This window comes from Mustela lutreola, chromosome 2 (assembly GCF_030435805.1).
Source record: "Mustela lutreola isolate mMusLut2 chromosome 2, mMusLut2.pri, whole genome shotgun sequence".
NCBI classification, from domain to species: domain Eukaryota; kingdom Metazoa; phylum Chordata; class Mammalia; order Carnivora; family Mustelidae; genus Mustela; species Mustela lutreola.
The window spans coordinates 15,014,805-15,037,384 of record NC_081291.1 but is presented as its reverse complement, the minus strand read 5'-3'; the positions used below and the strand labels follow the sequence as shown (position 1 = coordinate 15,037,384).

The 22,580-nt window shown below is 50.7% G+C and overlaps 1 protein-coding gene across 2 annotated transcripts; it reads left to right on the top strand.

The window, feature by feature from the left end:
• The first annotated feature begins 1,523 nt into the window (after positions 1-1,523).
• On the top strand, positions 1,524-17,598 carry TMEM161A (transmembrane protein 161A). 2 transcript variants are annotated; one of them, XM_059160609.1, is made up of 12 exons: positions 1,524-1,599; positions 4,409-4,512; positions 5,165-5,248; positions 5,607-5,704; positions 5,890-5,971; positions 7,378-7,529; positions 15,543-15,603; positions 15,705-15,848; positions 15,975-16,088; positions 16,269-16,443; positions 16,571-16,667; positions 16,994-17,598. In XM_059160609.1, exons 1-12 carry the CDS (start codon positions 1,597-1,599, stop codon positions 17,245-17,247), a joined length of 1,368 nt encoding a protein of 455 aa, XP_059016592.1. In that variant the 5' UTR covers positions 1,524-1,596; the 3' UTR covers positions 17,248-17,598. The 2 variants fall into 2 exon arrangements, with proteins under 2 accessions (XP_059016592.1, XP_059016591.1); XM_059160608.1 differs by having other exon boundaries at positions 5,815-5,971.
• The last annotated feature ends 4,982 nt before the right edge of the window (positions 17,599-22,580 follow it).

The window sequence follows — 22,580 nt, the reverse complement described above, 5'->3', positions numbered from 1 at the left end:
ATAGGACACTCTGAGTCCACAGGACCAAAACTACAGTGAATCCCCTGCAAACAGACATCCACATGTGCTCATAAACAAAGACAAAAGCATCCACAGAGGGGTCCTTGGGTGGCTCAGTGGGTTAAAGCCTCTGCTTTCAGCTCAGGTCATGATCCCAGGGTCCTGGGATTGAGCCCAGCATCAGGCTCTCTGCTCAACGGGGAGCCTGCTTCCCACTCTCCCTCTGCCTACTTGTGATCTCTGCCTGTCAAAAAAATATATATATATAAAAAACCAATAACACCCATAGAGACAAGGCAATCAACTATATAGGCCCCTCTCACAGGCCCCATAAAAATCCTCAGACATCTAGGGTGCCTGGGTGACTCAGTTAAGTGACTGCCTTTGGCTCAGGTCATGATCCTAGGATCCTGGGGTTGAGCCCCCACATTGGGCTCCCTGCTCAGGGGGGAGTCTGCTTGTACCTCTCCCTCTGCCCCTCCCCCCAGTTCGAGCTCTCTCTCTCACTTGCTCTCCCTCTCTCTCAAAAAAAAAAAAAAAAAAAAAAAAAAAGGAGGGGCACCTGGGTGGCTCAGTGAGTTAAGCCTCTGCCTTAGACTCAGGTCATGATCTCAGGGTCCTGGGATCGAGCCCCACATCAGTCTTGCTGCTCAGTGGCGAGCCTGCTTCCCCCTCTCTCTCTGCCTGCTGCTCTACCTACTTGTGATCTCTCTATCTTTGTCAAATAAAATCTTTTTTAAAAAACTTTTAAAAAGTTAAAAAAAGAAAAACAGCTCAGACATCTCATCATACCCACATATATGTCCACATTCAGGTAGACACACTTATCCATAAAAACTTAAGTACCCATGCTAGAAGCCCTTTCCTCCAAGCCTCAAAACACAACATATTGGATTCTAGAGACTGACATTTTTTTTGGTCCTTGATCTAGCCATGCCTGAAGCTCACTATGCTTTTAGAGTTCTTTGTCACAAAATTTTCCCTTTTTTTGCTGGAGCCCATTTGAGTTGGTGTGTGTGTGTGTGTGTTCAATCAGAGTCCTGACTTACAGAAATGAATAAGGCTTTGCTAAATGAAAAAGATTGAGAAAGGAGGTATTCTGAGATGAAAGATAGCATTTGCAGATAGCATGGCCAGTGGCAAGCTGTATTCTGGTGAATACAATATGCTGGCGGCCGACTGAAATCAGGTAGAGACTTTACTATGAGACTATGAGCACTTGGGAGTCCAGTCAGTGGGAGCCAGCGAATGCTCTTGATCAGGGGAGTTCCACACTCAGAACTCTCCAGGGGGACAGTGAATTTGCCTCAGACCTGCGAGATGGGTGCAGAGGCTCGGAGAGTAAATCTCAGAGAGGGCAGCCACACAGGGTACCAGAGAGTCCTGACTCTACGGGTGCCTGATCTTGCCGTGGGTCTTCGAACTACAATTTCCAGCATGCAACGCGAGCGACCTCGTGTCCCTCGTGGTTTGCTCCAGCTACAGCCTGACAATTGGTCCTAAGGGCTGTTTGTCAGAAACGTCGGGCTCTGATTGGCTGGATTCCCGAGAGCCGCCCGGAGCTTCAGGTCAGCGGACCGCGCTCCCGCCCGCGACATGGTGAGCCGGCAGCCAGCGGCATGGGGTGGGGGGTGGGGAGGGGCTTGACTGAGGGGCAGGAGATCCAGCTGAGGGGGTCCAGGGAAACACCGAGGGGACTGGGATCCCTTTGTGGGGGTTGGGAACTCTGAGGGACTCTGGGTCGCGCTGAGGGCCATGTGTCCCTCTCTGGGTTCAGTCTCCCTGCAGGACCTATGTGGGGGTTGGGGATTCTGCCTAAAGAATTGGAGGTTTCCAAGCGTTCGGGAATTTTGCAAGATCTCTGAGGGCCCTCTAGGGGCCTGGGGTCCTGCCGAGGGGTCACAACCCCGCGAAGGGGACTGGGGAACGCACAGATCCTCGCTGGGAAATTTGAGGGCCCCATTGGAGCCCAGGCTGGCGACATGGGTCCTCCGGAAGCATGAGGGCGGCTGCGTGGATTTAGGTGTGTGGAAGGGCCAGGGAGAGCCCTGAGAGGAGGAGCCAAGCCAAGGGGATCTGGGAGGCTTCGGGGCGCGCGAGGGTCCCAGAATCGGAGACAGCACAGTCGGAAGCTTCAGGTCTCACGCAGTCCTGGGTCCAACCTATTGAGTTTATTCTTCAGACTTAGCCTGGCCACTGTGGGTGGGTCAGGCTGATGCGGGGCGAGAGCGGGGACTCCCAACCCCTAAATGTTCGAACTGGGCAGAGGAGGGGCCCCAGAGGACGACCGGACCCTGTGTGGAGGATTCCCCAAGGAGGGGCGTTGGAAGTGCGCCTGAACCTGAAAAGTGGACATGGTTCCAGGCCTGGGTGCGGGAAGGAATGGGAGATAATCGGAAGGGTTCCCGAGAACAGGATGGAGGAAAGCCTTATTGGTGTTAGCACGTAGCAGGAGTCTCCTATTCTCAGATTGTAGGTCCAGGGAAAGACTGAGCAGGAAAGGGACGTGAGCTGATGGGAGGCTCCAGGTATCTTTGGAAATCTGCAGAGGCAGGACAAGACCGGAGGCTGCTGGGGGGCGGGGCTTGAAATATATCCCTGGACAGACCTCAGGAGCTTCAGGTGAAGGGAAGCGTGTCTTCCTTCCCTTCTTCCCTTCCTCCCTGCTTCTCCTAAGTCTTCTCTCCCTCCTACCTGTCCTAGGTGCTGGGACGGAAGCTTGAACAAGGGTCTCCTCCCTGGGAGGTGTCAGAGCTTGATAGGTATCTGCAGTGGAGAGGCCAGGGGTCTGGGAGGGCTTCTGAGACCCCAGTGAATTAACGCAGAGAGGGCTACGGAGAAAGCCGGCCAGTGAGAGGCAGGGTGTCTTGAGTTGGGCCCTCCAAGAGTTGCAGGCTGCAAAAAGGATTTGGATGTTGACTGACATCAGGACTCGCCGGAAAGGGCCGAGTGCTGTGTTCGCGGGAGTGAGGGGCGGGTACTGGGGCCTTTAGAGACCTAGATGGTCTGCGCGCTACGCACAGAGGTGCAGGCTAGAGGTGCCGCTGTGTTGGGGTCGTGCAGGGCCGTAGGTGGTTAAAAACCTAGCAGGAGATTGAATCACAGGGTGGAAGCCACAGAGGGAAGAGGAAAATCAGCAGGGGAGCCCCAGAATCTGATGTCTGCAGAATCGCGGATGGGAGGCTGGGGGTGGCACCGGAAAGGACTGGAGAGGATCGTAGGAGGAGCCGCGGGCCCTCCGAGAGGCCCGCTTCACTGATCTTGGGGCTCCCTGACTGTGCTTGTCCCCACGGTCTTTAGTGACCCCTAGCCAGCCTGCACTTGGGGGTTAGGGAGGGTGGGCAGTGAGATTTAATGACCAGAAAGTTGGAGCCCCGACCTCATTACTGAGAAAATGTTTCTGGTTTACAAGTTACAGGCATAGAGAAAATATCCTGTTAGTTATCTTAATGATGGATTTCTCAGCAGTGGTTCTGAATTACTGTGTTGGCCCGATACCCATCCCATTAGAGCTTTTCCTACTGAAGTCAGCATAGTCTTGCCTGATTAAAAGGATAATTTTAATAATTAATTGTAATATTAAAGTAATCTTTATTTCACTTTAGTTGTTAATTATAATATCATAATACTAGTCGACAGCACTCCTGAGCACATAATTTTATATAATTGCATAGTTACTGATACCAAATTGGTATTTACTGCATTCAAGCAGGAAAACCCAGCTTCCGACTGATTACCAAAAGCATTTCTTCTAAAACGTTTTAAAATTAATATACGAAAACGTGTTATGAATTGGTAAAAACTTTGTTATGTAGAACTTAGTGAGAAATTCCTAATTTAAAAAGCCATCCCCTTCATATGTGTAAGTCTTTTGTCCTGAGACTGGTAGTGGCCAGAAATAGGCTTTTCAAGGAGGTTGGTTACAAAGGGAGGGAGGAGGAGAGGGCGATGGAATCATGAGGATAATTTCTGGTGGGACGCGGAGCTGCCAGGGGGAACTACGGAGGGGAGCCTCTTTCACTGGCTGTGCTCCTTGTAGGTCCGGATAGTGGACAGTACATGAAACAAAATAGGCAGCACCTCATTTCCAGATGGGGAAACTGAGGCCTCAGGGAGATGAATACCTGAAATCCATAGCAAAGGCCAGAAGCGAACCCCAGCGTGAGCTCTCCACCACCCTACCCCGCAGCTAGGTGGGGGTGGTAGGGAGTGCGGGAATCCACACACAGCAGGGGCTCCCCCAGTTGAGTCTGAGCCCACCCCAGGACCCTCCTTCAAGACTCAGCTGGAACCCAGGACGCCCACCCTCTCCAACCTGGCCCCAGCCTCTCTATAAATAGCCTGAGTTCTGAGGCAGTGAGCTTGTGACCTCCTGGCAGGCACTGCCCTTCGTATCCCCTCCCCCCAGGCGGTCCTGGGAGTGCAGCTGGTGGTGACGCTGCTCACCGCCACCCTCATGCACAGGCTGGCACCGCACTGCTCCTTCGCACGCTGGCTGCTCTGCAATGGCAGGTGAGCCGCAGCCCCGCCCCGGGCGGTGGGAGGAGCCCCCACCGGGCCCCGCCCCCTCGGCTTCCTCCAATCCCTGCCTTGCGCCCTCCAAAGTGTTTTTAGTTTTTTAAAAACAACTTTATTGAGATATAACTGACACACAATAAACTGCAGATATTTGAAGCACACAGTTGGATCCGTTTTGACAGGTGTCCACACCCGCGCGACCACATTTCCACACTGAGAAGAGCAGCTGCTTTTCCCCACTCCTGCCTTCCTGGAATCTAAACCCCCTTCCACACTACTCTCGCTGTAGATCTGTTTCCTACAGTGCTTTTTGTCCCTGTTGGGATCTCGGACCCTTTCTGAGACCTAGTGGAAACTGAACTTTCCCTCCAGGACAAGGCACACGTCTGCTCCACCAGAAGAGATAGCCGGCAGATTCAGGGGTGTCCGGGACTCCCCGCCACCCTGCGATCTCCCCAGAGCTGCTCGCGGCATTCCCCCCAGCAAACCCCCAGCCCCCCCCCCCGGCGTTCCCCCTGGTTTTGCATAGCCCCAGTCCATCCTGTTCCCATGCATTTTGGGTCCAGGTCTCCCCCTGACACCAGTCCTGGGTTTGAGGATTCATTGCCATGCTGGAGCTTTCCTGACTTCCCGTCTTTGCCCTCAGTCTCTTCCGATACAAGCACCCTACTGAGGAAGAGCTTCGGGCCCTGGAGGGAAAACCACCGAGGCCCAGAGGCAGGAAGGAGCGGTGAGTGAGGCCCCAGACTTAGGGGAACGGCTTCCCTTCCAGGTGCAGTTCTGGGCACCGAGGAGAGTGGTGGACACCCCAGGTTAAGAAGATGTCTGTGTCATTCCTTGGTTGCCTCTAGCTGACAGTTTGCTCGGGGCCAGCCCTGTGAGCAGCTGGCCTCCGCACCCCGGTGTGCCAAGACCCCGGCTGGGGAGAAGGCACCTCCCAAGTCAGCTCCTCCTGTGTTCCGAGGATGGCACAGTGGAACCTTCCAGACTGGTGTGGGGAGGGCTGCCATGTCTGGCTGGGGAGGAGAGAACAGAGGATGCTGGTCTGACACTCCTCCTCTCCTTACTGCCTATCCCTCCCCCAACAGGTGGGCCAATGGCTATAGTGAAGAAAAGCCCTTGTCTGTGCCCCGAGATGCCCCTTTCCAGCTGGAGACCTGCCCCCTCACAGCGGTTGATGCCCTCGGTAACCATCCAGCTGGGTCCCCAGCATCCCAGCCTCAGCCTATACCCCGGGGGGATTGGTGAGGGGGTGTCCTGCGCGGGGCTGCGGACTGAGCCGCAAACTCCCCGCAGTCCTGCGCTTCTTCCTGGAGTACCAGTGGTTCGTGGACTTCGCCGTGTACTCCTGCGGCGTGTATGTCTTCACAGAGGCCTACTACTATGTGCTGGGCCCGGCCAAAGAGACCAACATCGCTGTGTTCTGGTGCCTGCTCACCGTCGCCTTCTCCCTGTATCCTTCCTCAGGCTGCCGAAATGGTCAGGGAGGCGGGAGGCATGTGGGAGCCGGACTGGAGCTTTCCTTCCCCGCTGTCCCGAAATTGGTATATCAGTTATCAGCTGCTGTCCCACAAAACTCCCCAGAACTGGGTGGTGGTGTAAAATGGCCACTGTTCTACTTGATCTGCTCCTGGGCCACAGCCTTATCTCTGCTCTGAGGGGTCCCACCCTCCAGCAGGGTAAGCCAGGCTTCCTCCTAGCAGCAGAAACACCAGCAAGAAGGAAGGGGTGCTGCGAGCCTTCTGAGGCTTTGCAGGAAGTTGGCCCACCCCCATCTCTGTCCCTTCTCTCGGTCAAAGCAAGTCATCGGCCCAGATACAGGGACAGGAAAAGAGATGTCCCCTCTGCTTTTTTTCCCCCTTTTTTTTTAATTAAAAAAAAAAAAGGATTTATTTATTTATTTATTTGACATTGAGAGAGAGAGAGAGAGAGAACAAGCAGGGAGAGTGGCAGGCAGAGGGAGAAGGAGAGGGGAAAACTGGCTTCCTGCTGAGCAGGGAGCCTGATGTGGGGCTCGATCCCAGGACCCTGGGATCTTAACCCCACAGAGCCACCCAGGTCTCCCTCTGCTGTGTTTTATGAAGCTGCTTCGGGAACAGAGGCAAACCTGTGACACTGAGGACCCAAGTCTGAGAAAATGCGCTCATGGAATGGGTTTGTGCAGAAAAATCCATCTTGAAGCCCACACTTGTTCTGGAAAGCCCCATGGGTCTCTTTCGGGGCAGATTTGGGATACAGACAGCCCTTTTATCTCTGAGAGCTTCTCAGAGGAACCGGAAATTCCCCTGCTGCAAATGCAGGTGGGTCAGGGAGGCCAGACCTCCTGAAGAAACGGACTTGCTAGCTCTTTCAGGGAAAAATGGCCACGGGGTGGGGGGTGCCTGATTGAGCGCCCAACTCTTGGTTTCAGCTGGGATCATGGTGTCCGTGTCTTGGGATGGAGGCCCCTGCCCGGGGCTCCAAGCTTGACATGGAGTCTGCCTGACATTCTATCCCTCTCCCACACCCTCCTCCCCTGCTCCTCCCCACCACTCGCTCTCTCTCTAAAATAAATGTTTTTTAAAAAGGAAAGAAAGAAATGGCCACAGGTCGTGTGCTGAGGCAAAACTGGAGGCCCAGGCACACCTGCCACCCACCCACACCCCAAGCCTGCGGACATAGGCATGAGCCGCCCTGGACCTCTTGTCTTCAACTTGTTCAGTGGCTCGCTCTTCTCCTGGGTCACCGTCTTGGTCCCCGAGACGCCAGACTCCAGTGCTGGTGTGTGGGTTCTGCAGTTGGGGGAAATCCCTGGCTGGGAGTGGGGGAGTGGGGAAGGGACACCCTAGTTGCTCCAGGCTTTCTTAGCCCTGCCCCCAGCAAGATGTTCCTGATGGTGACCCGGTTGTACTTCAGTGCAGAGGAGGGGGGCGAACGCTCTGTCTGCCTCACCTTTGCCTTCCTCTTCCTGCTCCTGGCCATGCTGGTGCAGGTGGTCCAGGAGGAGACTCTCGAGCTGGGCCTGGAGCCAGGTACGTGCAGCCTTTGGGGTCACCACGCCCATCACTCCCTCACGGAAGCACAGGACAGGTGAAGGGAGGGGGCCTCCTTGGGCCTGAGTAGTCTCTAGGGCTGCTTCCTGTCCTGGGGTCTCCTGGGGCTTTAGGGTAAGAGGATGTCCAGTCTCGCTGCCTCTGATGGCGGCCCGGAGCTGTAGTTAAGATTTTATTTCATTTTTTTATTATTTATTTGACAGACAGATCCCAAGTAGGCAGAGAGGCAGGCAGAGAGAGGAAGGGAAGCAGGCTCCCCGCTGAGCAGAGAACCCAATGCGGGGCTCGATCCCAGGACCTTGAGATCATGACTTGAGCTGAAGGCAGAGGCTTTAACCCACTGAGCCACCCAGGTGCCCCCTGTAGCTGTAGTTCTTCGCAGGTTCCCTGCCTCTGCCCTTCTCCAAGGCAGCGGTAATGATTTCATACTTCCCCATTCTAATTTAATTTGGTGAAGGAAATGGGTAAATGGCACAGCATTCACAAAGTCCAAGAGGATATACATAGAGTAAAAATCACCCACGTTGGCTCTCTTTCCAAGAGGAAAACTGGGAGGCCACTTTCCTTTATCCCCATAAAACAGTAGTGTTGAAGGCTCTACACCTTGTCTTTTTTCCTTAAAAAGCATCAATGTGGAGATTGTCCCTTGACACAACATACAGAGTGGGTGGGCTTGTGGTGTGTGTGTGTGTGTTTTTTTTATAACACCCACATAGTATTTCATTTTATGGAGGTTTCATGATTTTTTTTAAAGACTTTATTTATTTATTTGACAGACAGAGACCACAAGTAGGCAGAGAGGCAGAGAGAGAGGGGGAAGCAGGCTCCCTGCTGAGCAGAGAGCCTGGTGCAGGGCTCGATCCCAGGACCCTGAGATCATGACCTGAGCCGAAGGTAGAGGCTTAACCCACTGAGCCACCCAGGCGCCCCGAGGTTTCATGATTATTTAACCAGTCCCCTACTTCTGGACATATAAGTATTTCACTATTAAATGTTATTGTTCAAAACCATGTTTTGTTACAACAGTGTCATAGCCCATAGCCCATAGTCATATGGGAAGGCGGCCCTGTGCAAGTAAGTGCATTTGTAATTTCAATAGTGTTGTAAATTGCCATTTAGGAAAAGATTAATGAAGTGCCTACTTCCCCATATTCTCTCCAATGTGTTTCCATGGACTTTTTTTTGTCTTGGGTAACCTGATGGGTGAAACGTAGGCGATGTTGAGCATCTTTCCGAGGTGGAAAAGATAGCATCTTTCCTATCTGCCTTCCAGAAAGGTCTGTTCTTTTGCCCAGTTTTCTAGTGACCCTTTTATTGATATGTAGGAGCTCTTTATATATTAGAGACATTAGTCTTTGTGTGTGATAGTTGTTGCAAATATTTTTTCTTAGTTTCCCATTTTTCTTTTGACTTTCTCTACTCTTTGGATGATCTTTCAAAAATATAATCTGGATCACATCACTTCTCTGCCTGATGCCAGACTCTAGTGGTCTTTGGATAAAGATCAAAATACTCACTCTGCTGTGCACAGCCTTGCTGTGCTCCTTGACCTTTATCTTCACCAATTCTCCCTGCTTTTCAATTTGTAAAATTATATAATGTTTGATATATATATGCATGTGTATAGAACATGTATATGTAAGTTACAAAGCAAAATAATAATGTAACAGACTCATTTTTTTAAGGTTTTACTTATTTATTTGAGAGAAAGAGAGAGAACATGAGGGGAGAGGTCAGAGGGAGAAGCAGACTCTCCCCCAAGCAGGGAGGAGACCCCTGCAGGACTCGATCCTAGGATTCCAGGATCTTGATCTGAATTGAAGGTAGTTGCTTAACCAACTGAGCCACCCAGGCATCCCACAACCTCCCTTCTTAAATGAGAACTAGAACCTTCCCAACGTTCTTGCATGTCTCTGGTGCTTCTTTCCAATCCTCACACTTTCCTCTTTTACTCACAGCCCCAACTAGTCTCTCAAATCTTGTGTTTATCATTTTTTGCCTTTTTTTTTTTTTTAAGTAGGTTCCATGCCCAGTGTGGAGCCCAATGGAAGGCTTAAACTTCACAATCTTGAACTCAAGACCCAAGTTGAGACCAAGAGTCGGATTCTTAACTGGCTGAGCCACCCAGGCTCCCATTCATCACATATGTTTCTGTCCCTAAAGAATTCATCGTAGTTTGCTTGCTGTTGTGGGTGGCGTCAGCCAGTGTGTAATCCGCCAGCTGGTGCTTTCCAGTCTTTTTGATATTGTTTACAGAACGAGGCCCTCTTGGTCTGGGCAGCTTTCGTTTTTCTCTTCACACGGATGAATGGTGCTCTGTTGTGAGGCCCCTTGTCTTTATTTGTCCAGTGTCCTGTTGCTGGACATCTAGGTGGTTTCCAGGTTTGAGGTTTTTTTCACAGTTGCTATAGGGAAGGAACATTCTTGTACCTTTCTTTGTATGCATGTGTAGGCATTTGTTTGGGGCATGGGATCTGGGGACAAGGGGGATGTGTTCACCTTCATAAGATGGTGCCTTGGCATTTTCAGAGCAGTTCTCTCCCATGCCCACCAGCCATGCAGCTGGGGCTTCCGAGGGTGGACCCCCAGACTCAGTCCCAGCCACCCTGGGCAAGTATGGGTGAAGTTGCACCAGCCCCTTGCCTCACCTCCCTGCTTGTAAGGTGGTGAACCTTACAGGGACATGGTCAGCTGTAAGTGAGTTGAGGTCCATGGGAAGTGCTTGATTTTCGTCCATCTAGTGGTGGGAAATGATGCCTTTAGTGGTCTTAACGTGCATTTCTCTGATTACCTAGGAGGCTGAGCAGCTTTTCCTGTCTGTCTAGTTAAGATTCTCGTTTCCTCTTCTTTGAAGAGCCTGTTCATGTTTGTTGCCCATTTTTCTTTGAGGTGGTATGTGTTTTTCCCTCCATTTTTTTTTATTGTGGTAAAATACACATACCATTTATTATTTTGTCTTTAAGAGTCCATCTCAGTGGCATTAAGCACATTCACCTTGTTGTGTGACCATCACCACCATCCGTTCCCCACCCTTTTCATCTTGCAAATCTGAAACTCTGTCCCCATTAAACACTGACTCTCCATTTTCCCCCACCCCAGCCCCTGGTGCCCGCCATCTTACTTTCTGTCTCTATGAATCCAGCCACCCTAGACATGTCATATGAGGGCAATCATGCAATAGCTGTCTTTCAGTGCTGGCCTATTTCCTTTTTTTTTTTTTTTTTTTTAAGATTTTGTTTATTTTGACAGACAAAGATCACAAGTAGACAGAGGCAGGCAGAGAGAGAGAGAGAGAGAGAAGGAAGCAGGCTTCCTGCTAAGCAGAGAGCCTGATATGGGGCTCAATCCCAGGACCTTGGGATCATGACCTGAGCTGAAGGCAGAGGCTCCCTGAGCCACCCAGGTGCCCTGTGATGGCTTATTTCATTCAGCATAATATCCTTAAGGTTCATCCATGCTGCCTTCAAATTTCCTCCCTTTTTAACACTGACTAGTGTTCCTTTTGCAGGAATATATCCCATTCTGCTCATCCATTTATGTATTGGTGGACATTTTTGTTGCTCCTGTGTTTGAGCTGATGCGAATAGTGTTGCTATGAACATGGGTTTACAGGTCTCCGCTTTTAATTCTTTGGGGTACAGATCCAGAGGTGAATTGCTGGATTATGTAGTAATTCTCTTTAATTTTTTGAGGAGTCAACCAACTTGTGTTCTTGGGTGGCTGCACCATTTTGTACTCCTACCAGCCATGCACAAGATTTCCAGCTTCCCCACATCCTCAACAACATGTGTTATCTTCCTTTTCTTTTTCCTTAAGTGACCATCCTAGTGGGTGTGAAGTGGTATCTTGTTGTGGTTTTTATTTGTATTTGCCTAATGATGAGTGATGTTGAGCACTTTTTTTTTTTTTTTTTTTTTTTTAACAGAAAGGGAGATCACAAGTAGGCAGAGAGGCAGGCAGGGAGAGAAGGGAAGCAGGCTCCCCACCGAGCAGAGAGCCCGATTTGGGGCTGGATTCCAGGACCCTGAGATCATGACCTGAAGTGAAGGCAGAGGCTCAACCCACTGAGCTACCCAGGCGCCCCTGAGCCCATCTTCTTATTCTTGTTGGTCATCTGTATATCTTGGAGAAATTGTCTATTAACTCCTTTGTCTATTTTTTTTTTTCTTTTTCAAAGATTTTATTTTCAAGTAATCTCTACACCCAACTTGAGGCTCAAACTTATAACTCTGAGATCAAGAGTCACACGTTCCACCAACCAAGCCAGCTAGATGCCCCCTTTGCCTATTTTTGAACCTGGGTTTTTTGTTTTTTGTTGTTTTTTTGGGGGGGGGTGATGAGTTTTAGGAGTTCTGTATATATTATATATATTTGGGATATTCGTCCCTTATCAAATGTATGATTTGCAAATATTTTTCCCATTCTGTGGGTTACCTTTTCACTCCATTGGTAGTATCTTTTGATGTACAAAATGTTTTAATTCTCATGAGTCCAACTGGTCTATATTTTCTTTTGTTGCTCATACTTTTGGTGCCAAATCTAAGACATCATCACTGAATCCAATGTTTTATGAAGCTTTTCTGGGCTGTGTATCTTTATTACTTTTTTTTTTCTTGTTGATTTGTAGAGTTTCTTTATATACCATGGGAATTGATCCTTTGTTACATGTGTGGGACATAAACTTCCTTCTATGAAACATGACACACCATTATTTCTGGAACTGCAGAAAAAAGATTGAAAACACTTGTTACTTAGACTAGTGCATGTCATCAGTGGTCATGTGTATTTCAATTTTAAAGAAGTTAAAGTGGGGGATGGGGAGTGTGTCTTAAAATCTGTGGCATGGCTTTTTACTTTCTTTTTGTTGTTGTTTTTTTTGTTTTTTGTTTTTTGTTTTTTTGTCTTAAAAAAATTGTGGAGCACCTGTCTGGCTCAGTGGGTGGAGCATGCAACTCTTGATCTCGGGGTTGTGAGTTCCAGCCCTGTGTTGGGTGTAGAGATTGCTTAAAAATAAAATCTTAAGGGACGCCTGGGTGGCTCAGTTGGTTGGACGACTGCCTTCGGCTCAGGTCATGATCCTGGAGTCCCAGGATCGAGTCCCGCATCGGGCTCCCAGCTCCATGGAGAGTCTGCTTCTCTCTCTGACCTTCTCCTTGCTCATGCTCTCTCTCACTGTCTCTCTCTCAAATAAATAAATAAAATCTTTAAAAAATAAATAAATAAATAAATAAATAAAATCTTAAAAAAAAATTGTCCTCAAGGGGCGCCTGGGTGGCTCAGTGGGTTAAAGCCTCTGCCTTCGGCTCAGGTCATGATCCCAGGGTCCTGGGATCGAGCCCTGCATTGGGCTCTCTGCTCAGCAGGGAGCCTGCTTCCCTTCCTCTCTCTCTGCCTGCCTCTCTGCCTAACTGTTATCTCTGTCTGTCAAATAAATAAAATATATTTTTTTAAATTGTCCTCAAATATTTTATTTTGAAAAATTCCAAACCTGCAGAATGATTGGAAGAATCCTCTGATGCTCTTGACCTAGATTCATTTAGCATCATTTGCATTATTCTCTGCACATGAATACACCACACTTTTTTGGGCTCAGCCACTGAATATAGCTGCAGCCCTCACCTCTGGTTTCTTCTGATGAATAGCAGTTCCTTATTTTAGTTGATTTTTGTCTTGAAGATATTCCCCTCTCTTCCCTACAATCAGAAAGATATTTTGTATTTTCCGACATGATATTTCAATTTTGCCTCTCGCATAAACCCTTAAACTCCTGGTAGTTCACTACTGTCTTATGAAATAGGGATGAAACTAAGTGTTTTTCCATGGGACAACCTTGCTGTACAATTGTATTTTTAGTGAATTGTGGGTTCTTTTGGTTTTTCTTTTATCTTTTCCAGTCTTTCTCTCTTGTATGGCTAGGACCTCTGGATTTTCTAGCCCTATTCTGGTAGGCTTCTTTTTCTTGTTTCCAATTTCTTAGTTGGCTATTTAGCTCATTAATTTTCAGCTTCTTCTATTTCTCTTTCTAGCATTTCTAGCATGGAAGGCTATAAATATTTTATTAAGTCCCACTTTAAATTTTGATTTGTAATCTTCATTATCACACCATTGTTTGTATTTTAAAGTTTCCATTATGATTTTCCTTTCTTTCGTTCGTTCTTTCCTTCTCTCTCTCTCTCTCTCTCTTTTTTAGAGGGGGGTAAGGGGTAAAAGAAGAGAGAGAATCCCAAGCAAGCTCCATGCCCAGTGCTGAGCCTGGTGCAGGGCACAATCTCACAACCGTAAAATCATGACCTAAGCTGAAATCAAGAGTCAGATGCTTAAATGACTGAGCCACCCAGGCACCCCAGTCAGTGTTTTCTTTATATGTTTTGTGGCTAATTGGCAAGGTTTTTACAAGTGTAGAATTTCTGTATATACCTGGTGAATCAACCATTTTATCATAGTATATTAACCACTTCTGATTCTAATACTTCTGTCTTACACTAGTTTATCTGGTAATAATATAGTCTTTTCAGCTTTTTTTTTAAGTTGAGATATAACTGACATATAACATTGTTAGTATCAGGTACACAATATAATGATTCAATATTTGTATGTATTACAAAACAATCACAATAAATCTGCTTAACTTCCTTTTTTACACATACAACTTTTTTTCCTTACAATGAAAACTTTTAAGATCTACTCATAGCAACTCTCAAATATACAATACCACCTTTCTTTTGATTAGTATTTGTCACATCTTTTTAACATCCCTTTTTTTTTTCCAACTTACAGGGACCTTGTATTGAGCTATGTCTCTTAAAAAACACACAGTAAGGTAGTTTCAAGTCTGACAATCTGTGTCATTTAACTTCAAAGTTTAATCCGCTTACATTTATTATGATTACTGACATATTTGGCATTGTTTCTACCATCTTACCATTTCACCTTATTTTTGTTCTTTTTCTGTGATTGCTGTTGACATTGGCTGCCAGTCTAATTGTCTTTCCTCTATAGGTGATCTGTCTTAAATCCCTGGCTGCTTTGCGATCTCTTTGTTTTTGGTATTCCAGTGTCACTACGGTGTCTAGGTATGGATTTCTTTGTATTACTCTGGTTTGATATACTTTGTGTGTCATTCATTCCACAGTCTTTCCAACTTCCAAATCCCCTCTCCTTCTTTATCCTCTCTTCCCTTCTCTCTCTGGGGCTCTTATTTGACTTTTGCTGGACTCTCTATTCTGTCTTCCTTATCTCTTCATCTCCCTTCACATTTCCTACCTTTTTATCTTTCTGAGTTGGAATCTGAGTGATTTCTTCAGATCCAATTCATTCATTCTTTCTTTGGCTGTTTTGAATATGCCATTTAACAACCTATCGTTTCAATAATTGTATTTTCCCTTTGGATGAGCTTAACTGGTTCCTTGGCAGATATATCTGGTCATCTAAGGTAGCCTCATGTTGCCTGTTCTGTGATTCCACCTGTTATTTTCCTCAGTAATTTCACACATAATAACACCTGCAAAGTTTCTATAGTCTGTAGGGTCTAAACTACTCCCCCCCCCGGGGCTTTATGGTGATTTGTTCAGTGGTGTGTTTGGTGATTTGGGTTGTAAGCTCATTTTTATTTGCTTTTACTCTGCGGAAAATCTGAGGGCCTGAACTGAGGATTCTTTTGAGGATTTTGGCTCTCTCCTATGGGAGTCCTTCACGCACCTCCAGATTCCTCGTACAGCCCCAGAAACTCAGACTCAGTGGTCCCCCCTCCCCACCATTCTTTCCCCCAGTCCAGTCAAGGGTGTCTGCCTGATACATTTTCTTGTTCTTTAAAACAAAACCAAAAAATGCACATAACCAGAACACAATAAAGTTTTCCTTTTGCCTGGCCCAGGGCTGGCTCCCATGGGTACAATCCTACGGGTGGAGCAAAAGTCTATCTGGGATGGGGGCAGAGCAGACAGTGAGTCTCCAGGGGTCTACTAGACACTGCTCTCTCCTTGTCTTCCCCAGGCCTGGCCAGTATGACCCAGAACTTGGAGCCACTTCTGAAGACTCAGGGCTGGGACTGGGCGTGAGTCCTGGGAAGCGAGGTGGGGCAAGGGCTGGCTGGGACTTTTAGGTGGGTGGTGCTAACGGGCTTTGGGGCCTCCCGACCCTTCTCTTCTTCCCCAGGCTCCCTTTGGCCAAGCTGGGCGTCCGCATAGGGCTGGCATTCGTGGGATCCATGCTGGGTGCCTTCCTCACCTTTCCAGGCCTGCGGCTGGCTCAGACACACCTGGATGCACTGACCATGTCGGAGGACCGGCCCATGCTGCAGTTAATGCAGAGTGCCAGACTGGGGGGTGGGGCGGGATGGGTGGGTGGGTGGAGGTGGGAATCTAAAGGAGAGGCTAGGGGGATGGTGGGTGCCCAGGCCTCAATCCTCTGTGCCCTTATCCCTAGGTTCCTTCTGCATACCAGCTTCGTGTCCCCTCTGATCATCCTGTGGCTCTGGACCAAGCCCATTGCACGGGACTTCCTGCACCAGGCACCCCTGGGGGAGGTGCCCCTCCCTCTGTGCGCATCCGGTGGTGCCTGGAGGGGCGGGGGGGGGGGAGGGCGTGAGGGAAGGGGGGTAGGAGCGTAGGGTGGGTGCTGTGTAGCCCAGTCTCTGAGGCTCAGGGAGAAGCCTTGGATCCTGGGGGTGATCCTGGAGCAGGGGAGGCTTCCCTAGCCCCCTCATTTCCCTTCCCACAGGCTGTCAGACTCAGCCTTCGACTCCCTGCGCCTCTGGGTGCTGGTGGCATTGTGCCTGCTAAGGCTGGCTGTGACCAGGCCTCACCTGCAGGCCTACCTGTGCCTGGCCAAGGCCCGTGTGGAGCAGCTGCGACGGGAGGCCGGCCGCATAGAGGCCCGTGAGATCCAGAGGCGGGTATGGGCACCGAAGGTTGGGAGGGGACCTGGGGCTCAGGGCAGGGGTCCCTGCCCCTGGGGCTTAGGGTTACCGGAAGCCCAGAAAGCCCCCTCCCCCCACGTAGTCCCTGCTACCGGCCTCCTAGGTAGTGCGCGTCTACTGCTACGTGACGGTGGTGAGCCTGCAGTACCTGACGCCGCTCATTCTCACCCTCAGCTGCACGCTGCTGCTCAAGACGCTGGGTGAGAAGCGGCTCGGGGCGCGTAGGGTCGGAGCCGGGTGCGTGGAGGTGCGGGCGGCTGGGGAGCGAAGCCCCGCGGGGCTGAAACGGAGCGAGGTGGCGGCGGGACGGGACTTGGCAATAATCGGGGGCGGAGAGGGGGCGGAGTCTGGAGGGCTCGGAGGAGGGGCGAGTAGGAGGCGGGCCGAAGTTGGGGTGGGAGGCAGGAGATAGAGTTGGGGTGGGGGCGGGGGTAAGAGGTGAAGCCTGGGGCTGGGGGAGGGTCCCAGAAATCAAACAGCGCCTGTACTTCTACCCCTCCCTACCTCCACCCTCTTCTCCGCACAGGCGGCTACTCCTGGGGGCCAGGCCCGGTCCCCACGCTGTCCCCCGCCGCGTCCTCAGCCCGCGACCGCCTGGTAGGCCTCGGGGAGGACGAGGCCCAGCAGACCGCGGCCCGGATCGCTGGGGCGCTGGGCAGCCTCCTCACGCCTCTATTCCTCCGCGCCGTCCTCACCTTCCTCATCTGGTGGACAGCAGCCTGCCAACTGCTCTGCAGCCTCTTCGGCCTCTACTTCCACCGGCACTTGACGGGCTCCTAGCTACCTGCAGAGGCCCCCCGGGGCCCCAAGGTCCGGGCCTGAGCCAGCGGCTAAGGGCCGCCTCCTCCGTGTGTGCCTCAGTGTCATCAGGTGCCAGCTGGGCCCGGGAGTCCCCACAGCACCTGCTGTGCCCGCCCACTTCACCGCAGTGCCTGAGCCCTGGCCCCTCGGATCCCGTGCTTCTGCCTCAAAACTGTTGCCCTGGGCCCAGGGGCAGAGGATCCCAGGGTCGTTGTTCTCGGACTGCATGCTCCGCTCCCCCCCCCCCCCAGCCAAATTTGAGGCAGAGGTGGGGGGGGGGGGGTGTCATTCTTCCGAACAAATAAAAGAACAGGCTGATTTTTACTGTCAGGATTGGAGTGGTCTGGAAGGTAGCTTTCTCCATGTTGGCATTTGGTGCTGAGAGAAGGGGATGACAGGGGAGAGCACAGGGTGACACCGACAGTGAGCAAAGGCCTGGAAGCAAGAAGTGAAGGGGAGAGAAGAAATGCAACAAAGTTGAGAGGAGATGCCACAAGTCAGGGGAGAAGGAGCAGGGGGGTGGGTGAGCCTGGGCAGGGGAGAGTGAAGGGAGGGGACTCAAGAGTGAGGGAGATGGAGATGACAGATGAAGCTTAGAAATCTTGCAGGACAAACAAAATGATAAAAGATGGAAGACAAAGGAAATCAGAGAACCAGCCCAGAAGATCTCCCAAAGAAAGAGACTTCTGGGAAGAGACACTGGAGCAGAGGGAGACCCTGAAGGGACCAGGCGATGGCAATCCCCAGGACCGCAAGCTTCCAGGTGCTGCGGGACAAGAGCCCCATCCCAAGGCATGTGTCTGGAAAGTTCCAGAATGAAGACCAGCTCCGTGCCAGGACAGGTCACACCTGGAATCAGGAGATGATGGAGTTTTCTCCTAGTTCTGCCTGTTCTGCACTGTGGCCGGCATCTCAGGAGTCCCCGAAACCGGCGCCCGGATCCCACTGGGACAGTCCCCCCTCACCCCTACATGTCAGCCAGCGGCGTTGGTGCGGCTGGCCACCCAGCCCTTCGCTTGCTCAGCCAGGGCCATGGCTGCTCTCTGCTCTCAGAGTGCAACACCCTCAGGGACACACAGGAAGGCAGGAATGGCCTAAAGAAAAGCAAGGGCCTGAGTGGTACCGTATCAGGCACAGCAGGTACAATAGGGTGTGGGGCCCACAGGCCAGCCAAGGCAGGAAGAACTCCCGATGGCCACTGGCTCTCACCACGGAGCGTTAAACCACAGACTTTGGGACACATTTCACAACTGAAAAAAAAAAAAAAAAGAAAAAGAAAAAAAAAAGAAACAAAATGGAACCACAATCAGGGAAAAATAGGGAAGCTAGAAGGGGGTGGTCAGGATCCTGTGTTTTCAGAAGTGTTACACTCCTGTTACCTGGCTTCGGTGGTCATCACTGCACATCAGCGCTTTGCAAAGGAGGGGATGAGTCTGCCCACAAGGGACACTAGTCAGTGTCTGGAGACTTTCCAGAGACAGTTTTGGTTGTCACGACCGAGAGGGGACGGGGACGCTACTTTGTCTGGAGGGTGGAGGCCAAGGATGTTGCTCAGCACCCTGAGGAGCCCGGATGTCAGAAGCCCTGTGTTACAAGAAACAAGGTATCGGGGTGCCTGGGGGAGCTCAGGTCGCGATCCTGGGGTCCTGGGATTGAGCCTCTCGTCAGGCTCCCTGCTCAGTGGGGAGTCTGCTTCTCCCTCTGCTGGTCTCCCTGCTTGTGATCTCTGTGGCTCAAACAAATAAATAAAATCTTACAAAAAAAAATAAATAAAAAGAAGAAGAAGAAAGAAACCCAATGACAAGTCAAACTTTCAACTCTAGGAAGTGAGCAAAGGAAAAAAACCAGTGGAAAGACATGACATAACAAATCAGAAGCAGGACCCAAGATGCATTCACACAGCTCACACCTCCGAACCACTCTGGTCCGGGTCCCTGGGGCCTCCATCTGGTCAAGCCCTCGGGCCTCCTGATCTGGCTGTCTCTTCCCCTGTTGCTGCCTGGTCACCACCCAGGCCCTGGACGTCTTGGGGCTTCCCGGTCAGAATTGTAAAGATCCACAAGGCTGATGGCTGGCTCTTACCGAGGGGAGGCGCTGAAATATGTTCTCCCCAAATTCTATGTGCAGGTCCTAACCCCTAGGATCTCAGGATGGTTACTGAGGCTTTAAAAAGGTGATCAGGTTCCGGGCGCCTGAGTGGCTCAGTGGGTTAAAGCCTCTGCTTTCAGCTCAGGTCATGGTCCTGGGGTCCTGGGATCAAGCCCCGCATCGGGCTCTCTATTCAGCAGGGAGCCTGCTTCCTCCTCTCTCTCTTCCTGCCTCTCTGCCTACTTGTGATCTCTGTCTATCAAATAAATAAATAAAATCTTAAGAAAAAAAGAAAAAAAAAAAAAGGTGATCAGGTTCAAATAAGGTCATAAGATGGGCCCTGATCCAACAGGACTGGTATACTTATAAGAGGAAATTTGCTTTTTTCCTTCCCCCTTTTCTTCATTATAAGAAAAATTAGATACAGACATGCCCAGAAGGAAGGCAAGGTGAAGACACAGCCGTCTGGTCAGCTGTAAGCCAAGAGGCCAGAACAGACCCTTCCCTCATGGCCTCGAAGGAATCAAACCCGCTGCCATCTTGATTTTGGACTTCCAGTCTCCAGAACTATGAAGGGAATATATTGGTTTTAAGCCCCCAGTCTGGGGTGCTTTGTTATGGCGGCCACAGGAAACTCAAGACAGTGAGGGTATGAGGTACAAAGAAAGGCTCCCATCGGGGTGCCCAGGTGGCTCAGTCAGTGAAGTGCCCAACTCTTGGTTTCGGCTCAGATCATGGTCTCAGGGTCCTGGGATCTGGCTCGGCTCAGTGGGTTCTCGCTCAGGGATTCTCTCTCTCCCTCTGCCCCCCCCCCCCCACCCATCATGCACACACGTTCTCTTGCTCTAAAATAAATGAATAAATCTTTTTTTAAAAATATGCTACCACGTCCTTGCAGGAGTATCTGGCATTTCTATCCTTCCCTGGATAGATTCCCTTCAAAGATAACTCAGGGCCCATGGTTTACCTGGGAGGCCACCCCAGGGAGACTCCCTGGGGCCAGAGACATGAAACAGGGAGGGAGGAGCCCTGTGGAGGTGCCGATGAACAGGTGAGGAAGTGGGCCACCTGGGCTTGGTCCTGTGGGGGGCCCTCGGGTGACAGTGGATCTCCCTTGAGTGACCCACCCCAGTGGTAAGAGGCTGTCCACAATCATCGGCTGAGGGCCACTCCTGGGGTGTCAGGGCTTCTTCACAGGGCCCCCCAGACCGGGCTGCAGGGGCTTACAGCCCACAGCAGTTTTGGCAACCATGAACGCTGGACTTAGTGAGGGGCACTGGCAGTGTCGGTTAACATATCCCTTGATCTTTTCTTAACAAATTGTTCCTGAAAGACCATAGACACACTAGTGCATAGAAGCAAAGAGGCATATACAAGATTTGTTTCAGAAAATGCCAGGAAGCTCAACCCTAACTGTTTTCAATAGACAGGATATAGCCACTCCTATTGCTAGACATTGAGAAGTAGTCGAGAGCTTCAGGCAGAGCTGGATCCAGCAGCCCAGACAAACATCACCAATAATCCCACTCCTTCTCTGTTTTCTGTATGTCACCTTCATCCGGGGATCACTTCCTATCTTGTGATCGTAGGACAGTCCCACCAATTGCCTGTGCTGGTGTTTCTTCCCTCAAGACCAGTGGGAGAAAGGGAGGGTGCCTCTAGACGTTCTCCCTGGAAGGGATTAACAAACATCTCCCCTGCTGTCATGGGCTCAAATGGGGTCATGTGCCCACCTCTGTATTTTAGGGGATGCAACGGTGGTTGGGGGAAAATGGGGATTTGATCCCCATCTTCTGAGGCTCAGGGGCTGGGACGAGAGGTGGGACTGACAGAAATCAGTAGGACATGAGAGGCAAGCTGGATGGGCCCCAGGAGCCGCCACCACACTGTCATCGAACAACCCTGACGGCCATCAATAAAGGATGGGTAGAGGTCATCACAGGCCACCACCCTGGGGGAAACACCAAACTGTGGCTGAACAATGAGATCAACCATATGCAGTGGGGACGAAGGTATAAGAAATCCGGCTGGAAGAAAGCAGCAGGCCGAGTGGCTCCAGGCCACCGAGGCTGACCCTGCAGAATGCGCCCACCCAGGCACACATGCTCACCCAGTCACCCCTCCCCTGGCACGTGGAGGCTCCTACTTCCTGCCTCTGGCTGGCCGGGCCCTGCAAGTTGGTCCAGGAGCCGGGCTACAGCAGAAGCAAGTCTCAGTGCCTGACGTGAGACCTCTGACGGCCTCGACCTTGGGCCCTGCAGACAGCCAATCTCGCTCCTAAACCAGCTTCAGAGCGGAGCCCCTGGCACGTGGCACGCTGGCAGGGCACGGGGGACAAACAGCGGGCCTCTGCGGCCCTGCTCGCTGCAGCAGGACGCAACCTGTGCTGACCGGGGATGTGGCGAGCCACCTATGTCCTCAAAAGGAGCAAGTGTTCATGCACAGGATGTCTCCGGAAGGATACATGAGAAACTGGTAACAGAAGACACCTCAGCGGAGGGAACTGGCAGGGGGACCTACTTCTCACCGCAACCCTCTGTGCAGTTGGGAGTTTTCTAGAAGACCTGTATGTAGTAATAATTCAAATAATAAACACATTAAAAAGGGTTATTCAAGGGGTATCTAGCTGGCTCAATCTTTCGAGCTCTGACTGCCCCCCAACCCCAGAGGGAGAGGTAGGGGAGGGGTAGAGAGAGACTCCCAAGCAGGCTCCACTCCCAGCACAGAGCGGGGGGCCGGGCTCCATCCCACCGCCCTGACATCACCACCTGAGCCCAAACCAAGAAGTGGACGCTCAACCCACTGAGTGCTCTGAGCATGTGACTCTTGATTTCAGAGTCTTGAGTTCAAGCCCCACACTGGGTGTGGGGCCTACTTTGAAGAAAAAAAAAGAAGAAAAAAAAGGTTTATTCAAGAATATATTAAAAAAATCTGTCAAAATAACCTCAACTCTAACCATTTTTGGTTCACAGGGAGTGGAGGTCGGTGGATAAAGTCGCAGAAAAGAGGGGCACCTGGGTGGCTCGGTGGGTTGAGCCTCTGCCTTCGGCTCAGGTCATGGTCTCGGGGTCCTGGGATCGAGCCCCACATGGGGCTCTCTGCTCAGCAGAGCCTGCTTCCTCCTCTCTCTCTGCCTGCCTCTCTGCCTACTTGTGATCTCTGTCTGTCAAATACATAAATAAAAAATCTTAAAAAAAAAAAAGTCGCAGAAAAGAAGGACATAG

What these genes read in the sequence shown, in the direction of transcription:
- TMEM161A (XM_059160608.1), top strand. An exon ending in CGAGCTGGGCCTGGAGCCAG is followed by an intron (nt 7,530 to 15,542) that starts GTACGTGCAGCC and finishes TGTCTTCCCCAG; the next exon opens with GCCTGGCCAGTATGACCCAG. An exon ending in ACTCAGGGCTGGGACTGGGC is followed by an intron (nt 15,604 to 15,704) that starts GTGAGTCCTGGG and finishes CTTCTTCCCCAG; the next exon opens with GCTCCCTTTGGCCAAGCTGG.